Below are 6,000 nucleotides of genomic sequence, written 5' to 3' on the forward strand. Positions count from 1 at the left end.
ACTTACACCGATTTGACTTATGTTAACAACCCGTACATCTCCGTATACGTGAATGCACTATAAGCTCATGGATGCAATAAACACATAGCAGTATTCCAAGCATGAGAACGATTTTCTGTTAAAGGGATTTCTCCATGAGCATACAGAACGCTGCGATGCTCAGAGTACCACGGTCCGACTTCAATACCACCGAGGCATTGCCAGTGTTCCGGAAACAGGGTTTATCAAGTGTGTGTATATTCATGTAAACGCTTGGTGATCACATTCAACAAACATACACTCGTAAAATGCAATTTGATTTGTAAGATCTGCCTAGCCTACTCATGTCGACGTCGTTAGTTAACAATTAACGCGACGCTGTGCCTTGGGCTGTTATCAATGCTAGATATTGAGCGACCTCTGACTGCCTCTGCCTTGTGAAGACGGCCCAGCGCGAGCCGCGTGCAGCTCGTGGCTCGTGCGAGGCTAGCTTGTCTGTGACAACAAAGCCAAACTTGACACAATGTAAACAAACAATCGGAAAGGCGGAGAATTATTAACCAACATGAAAGTACATGGATATCGATACATAACCCCAAATGACTGTTTCAGATGATGTCCAGGGTTTGTAAGAACTTTGTAAGCGCTTAATACGTGTTATCGTTGTTTGATAACATCATCTAATATAACTGTATTTTAGTACAAGGGAACTTAGAATTGTAGCAACAGTCACAAACTACATACGATAACTATTCGTTCCATTTCGTCAAGATGCTTACCAAACATTTCACACGTATATTCAGACACAGTTAAAAAAACAGAGAACCTGTAAACATGATACAGTTGTGTATTTTCAGATAAGGAAACATGGGCACCTGCATGCAAAGAGAGTTTAACTGTAATTAACCTTGGTGGAAGTTCACTGTTCAAAACCTATAAAATTTATGCTATATCACCAAATATAACGCGAAATAACTGTTTTCATATCTGTACATATCAAATTTCAAATGTACTAACATTTTTCAGTGTTCAATCTTTTAATGGTAACACATAAACCCATTCCCGAATTCATGTCAATTTTCATCGAAGGGAGCCTACATATTTATGAGAGTTTACTTTGACTCCCTTCATCTGCTAATGTTGTCAGTTTATTTATTACCAGTTGTTTTTATAGCCACGTTACGTGGTTCAGTTCATATTTCCGATGTGACCAGGACGGGGCACCGTTGACAATAAATTTGAGACGAAAAGTGGCTAGTGTTCAACCAATTTAAAACTTAAGAAAATATGTGCGGTTGAAATTTTATCAGAGGGAAAATATGGACAGATGAGAAAACAGTCCTGGGAAGGATAGTTCACAGCTCTGGGGGAAAGAGTTTGCACAGCAGTTTTAAATCTGGCTTGTTTAACCCAGAAGAAACATTTAGGGGTTATTGTGGGAACGCCGGTTGGAGGGTTTTTTTTCACTAGCGGCTTAGAAAGCAGACGATAAGGTGTGGACGCGCTCGAGCGATTTCTGTGCACCTACCTTGGCGTTTATCATAGAACACAGGCGACTGACGTGCAACACTGATCTGCAGCAAGACGATAAATGCTAGAGTTTGAAGAAGCAGCGAACATGTAGAGACTCCAAGTTGTTGTGGCTTCATCACGACATACAGTACTCCCGTCGACAGCCACTATCCAGGCTGAAAAGCTTGCACACAATCACACACAAGATTTCGCTGATTTCTCCAATTTTCACCAGGTTAAAGCCTGTGTCTTCGGCCTGTCCATACAACGAGTTAACATTTTAACTGCCCCTGTGATTTGGAGTCTGTCGTCTGCTCGTAGAGCCGACACTTCCGATCGCATGTGAGCCCCAATGAAAGTTCGCGGTTCTGTTTGGACGACACCATTCACAGTGGAGAAAGAGGGAGGTTGATCAAGGGGGGTTATTCGCTTGGCTAGGCGAACGCTGTGCGTCCTCTGCCGGCACGGTAAGAATGGGCCGGCTAGATAACAGAGGCTTCTTGTCCAGTTAACGCTCTGTCAGTAGATTTGGAAGGTTGTGTCATTCTATAACGGCGGTGAAGCGTGTATGAGGCACTTTCCACCCTCTGGGAAATGGGAACGCTCTCAAATAACAGTATTACCTATCTGAATGCACGAGGTGCAGGCTCACACTCCGTAGCTTAGCTGCTGCTGGGACGAAGCGAACTTGTTGAACAATTGTTTCACGACTGATTCGTTGATAGTGCTGGAATCCTTGAACAAAACTTCAGAGAAATTTAACATCTGCTTTTCTTTCAAATTATGGATAGGCTAGTCGTGGAGATAGCAGGTTGATAGCTGTAGGGAGAATCATCTCAGTTACACATGCAGAGATGATAACGGCGGGAGATGGTGTTGTACAAGCGAGGAACAGTGTGACGAGAACAACGGTATACCTACAGTCGTACCAGTGTACTTGTAGCAGCCTTTCTGCTTTGTCGGTGTTGAAACATGCCTGATGAGATAAAGAACATGTGACAGATTCTGCTGGTATCGGGTAACTGTTCTGCGTAAGACTGTTCCATGTTCGGCTGTTCCGTCTAGACTAAAACTTAGTCTCTGGATAGTAAAATGAATATTTGATAGTAAAAAGAAATCCAATTAAATTGTAAAGGAGCCCTTGAACATGGGAAATCTAGACTTGCTTCATTTAAGGTGTTAGCATTGCAGGGAGGTCTCGACAGTGGAGAAATATATTAATGAGGTTTAGGAACTGGGAAAGACTACCCCCCAATGAAAATTTTAAAGTTTTTTATCTCAGTTTTCGCCTCCGCTTTGAAAGCGTTATACTTTTACCCCGCACACACGTTAAAAAGGTCAGATGATTTATATCTAGATGTGCTTTTTTTAAAAATGTTTCCGAAGCAAATCTACTCAGTCTACACAATCAAATATTTTAAAGACGATCACCAGTTTTAAAATTTAAAGTTTAAAATTTCATGAAATATATTACACAAGCATATTTCGCTCACCCGCTCTCTTGCTGGTTGTGATGCGATACCAGAAACACAAAAATATAGCTCGTATGGGCTTACAGTCCATAAACAGTAATATAACTACATAATCTTTGATGGAGGGCCGGCTCGGTAATCAGGAAGGTCCCTATGGAGCGTTAGTCTTTGGAGAGCAGGGAATACATACCTGTAATAATAATACAACAGAGAGCGTTCATTTACTTTTAAAACATCTGCGCTTGGCACTGGGTTGAGAAGGTGGCAATACCTTTTAATACAAACGTGTAAAGTGTATTCTTAAGAATTTGAAAAAAAATGTTTACTTTCGAATGTGAGTGTACTGTGTAAATATGCGTGTGCAAGCGTGAAACGGTGAACAAGATGGATTATCTTTTCTTTGGTGAAGGTCAGATTTTGAGTGCAAGTTTTGATAAATCATCTCTCCCACCCACTCAACCTCCAACATGGGATAACATGGGTACATTGAAATGCCATAGCGACAATACTGTGACCAGGTAGTGAGTAAGCAGAGGTACATCTTTCTGTATTTCTCCATGTTTCATGAGTACTATGTTCAACTGTTGCCCCCGTCGACGTGACAATTTTAACCCTCTCACTGTTTGCACATCACTATCACATCATGGCCCCATCCAATCACCTCAACGTACCCATCCCCACGCAATCATCTATGACCCCCAACATCCAACCCTATCACACCAGTCTGCCCGTCTCTATTTAGTCACCTCACCTGCAAATCCGAACCCAACCACCTCCTCCCCATACCATCATCCCACCCTCCCATCCCTACGCAACCACCCCACCTACGAACCCCAACCCAGCCACCACCCTCTACCCCATCATCCAACCCTACCCATCCGTTTCTAATCACCCCGTCCAACCTGATCACTCCACCCTGCTCATCCCATCCAAACCCAGTCACCCGTCTTCACACTGTCACCCCATCCTACCCATCGCCACCCAATCACTCTGTTTCCACCCCACCACCCAATCTTACCCATCCCCACTCAGTTAAAGGATTTCCATCCCGTTAAGCAGTCTCCCACTCTTTCCTACCAATCCTCACCCTGTCGTACCATCCCCAGGGGCAGCTGACCCCGAAGGACCCATTGTGCTACCTCCACTTTGGCCGCCCTGGTATCTCCTGAATCTGACCATCAGTCGTTAGGGACATTCTGTAATTCAAGATTATACCGTTGTCTTTGGAACTGTTCAGATGGACGAATCATGGACACGATCTGTACTAACATTTAGGCTCCTAGAATGAAACCTGCAGGGAACTCTGAGTCCTCCTGCAGTCATCCACAAGGGCATGGTGTCATATTTCGGAGATGAAGTTCCAACATTTACCACTAGCAAGAAGTTAGTCTGTCTTCACAGTCCCTGGACCACATTATTTTCCCTGCTGCCCAGCCTCTCTCTGTGTTAAAGCCCTAAATGAAGCACGTATAGATTTCCTCTGGTCCTGAATCTCTGGTCTCCTTTACACTCCTTTTCAATTTAAATGGGTCTGTTTGTTACTGTTAAAATCATATATATTCAGAGATTAAGCGTTCGTCTTGCTTGTAAGAAGCGAGCGACGAAGTTAGACAAGGAGTGAGTGAGTTTAGTTTTATGCCGCATGCAGCAACATTCCAGGTATATGGAAATGTTCTGTAAATATTCGGATCTGGACCAGACAATCCAGAGATCAACAGCATGAACATCGATCTACGCAATTGAGTACGACACGTGTCAACCCATGTCAAAATCCTATGGTTTCACTAGCATAAGCCTCAGGTATCCCTGCCAGGGGCCCAAGACAACATTAATGTAACCTATGATTACCACTATTCTGGACCTATATAAGCTACATTAACACGACCTTTAGGTACCCCTGCCATGGACCTATAGCTACATTAACACGACCCTTGGGTACCCCTGCCATGGACCTGTAGCTACATTAACACGACCCTTGGGTACCCTGCCATGGATCTATAGCTACATTAACACGACCCTTAGGTACCCCTGCCATGGACCTATAGCTACATTAACATGACCCTTGGGTACCCGGCCATGGACCTATAGCTACATCACCATGACCCCTAGGTACCCCTGCCATGGACCTATAGCTACATTAACACGACCTTTGGGTACCCTGCCATGGACCTGTAGCTACATTAACACGACCCTTGGGTACTCTGCCATGGACCTGTAGCTACATTAACACGACCCTTGGGTACCCCTGCCATGGACCTATAGCTACATTAACACGACAGTTAAGTACCCCTGCCATGGACCTATAGCTACATTAACACGACCTTTAGGTACCCCTGCCATGGACTTGTAGCTACATTAACACGACCCTTGGGTACCCCTGCCATGGACCTATAGCTACATTAACACGACCCTTGGGTACCCCTGCCATGGATCTATAGCTACATCATCATGACCCCTAGGTAACCAAGCCATGGACCTATAGCTACATTAACACAACCCTTGGGTACCCCTGCCATGGATCTATAGCTACATCATCATGACCCCTAGGTACCCCTGCCATGGACCTATAGCTACATTAACACAACCCTTGGGTACCCTGCCATGGACCTGTAGCTACATTAACACGACCTTTGGGTACCCTGCCATGGACTTGTAGCTACATTCACATGACCCTTAGGTACCCCTGTCATGGACCTTTAGCTACATTAACACGACCCTTGGGTACCCTGCCATGGACCTATAGTTACATTAACACAACCCTTTGGTACCCTGCCATGGACCTATAGCTACATTAACACGACAGTTAAGTAGCCATGCCATGGACCTATAGCTACATTAACACGACAGTTAAGTAACCATGCCATGGACCTACAGCTACATTAACACGACCCTTGGGTACACCTGTACTGGATCTATGGCTACACTAACGTAACCTGCAGATGCCCATATCATGCGACGGCAAATGACTTCACATATCGTTTCATAAATCATCTTCCGGAATAGACCAGTGTGGCTGATACTGTTATGGCAGAAACTT

The 6,000-nt window shown here is 44.3% G+C and overlaps 1 protein-coding gene across 1 annotated transcript in view; it reads right to left on the minus strand.

Annotated features, from left to right (window-relative positions):
• The window catches only part of LOC137278426 (A disintegrin and metalloproteinase with thrombospondin motifs 12-like), a 126,366-nt gene extending 124,133 nt beyond the window's left edge, over nucleotides 1-2,233 (minus strand). The window contains exon 1 of the mRNA XM_067810748.1: nucleotides 1,508-2,233. Within this exon, the coding sequence (XP_067666849.1) occupies nucleotides 1,508-1,628 (121 nt within the window). The 5' untranslated portion in view covers nucleotides 1,629-2,233. The remainder of the gene's footprint in view (nucleotides 1-1,507) is intronic.
• Nucleotides 2,234-6,000: the final 3,767 nt, after the last annotated feature.

The sequence above is a fragment of the Haliotis asinina genome, chromosome 3 (genome assembly GCF_037392515.1).
Source record: "Haliotis asinina isolate JCU_RB_2024 chromosome 3, JCU_Hal_asi_v2, whole genome shotgun sequence".
Classification (NCBI taxonomy): domain Eukaryota; kingdom Metazoa; phylum Mollusca; class Gastropoda; order Lepetellida; family Haliotidae; genus Haliotis; species Haliotis asinina.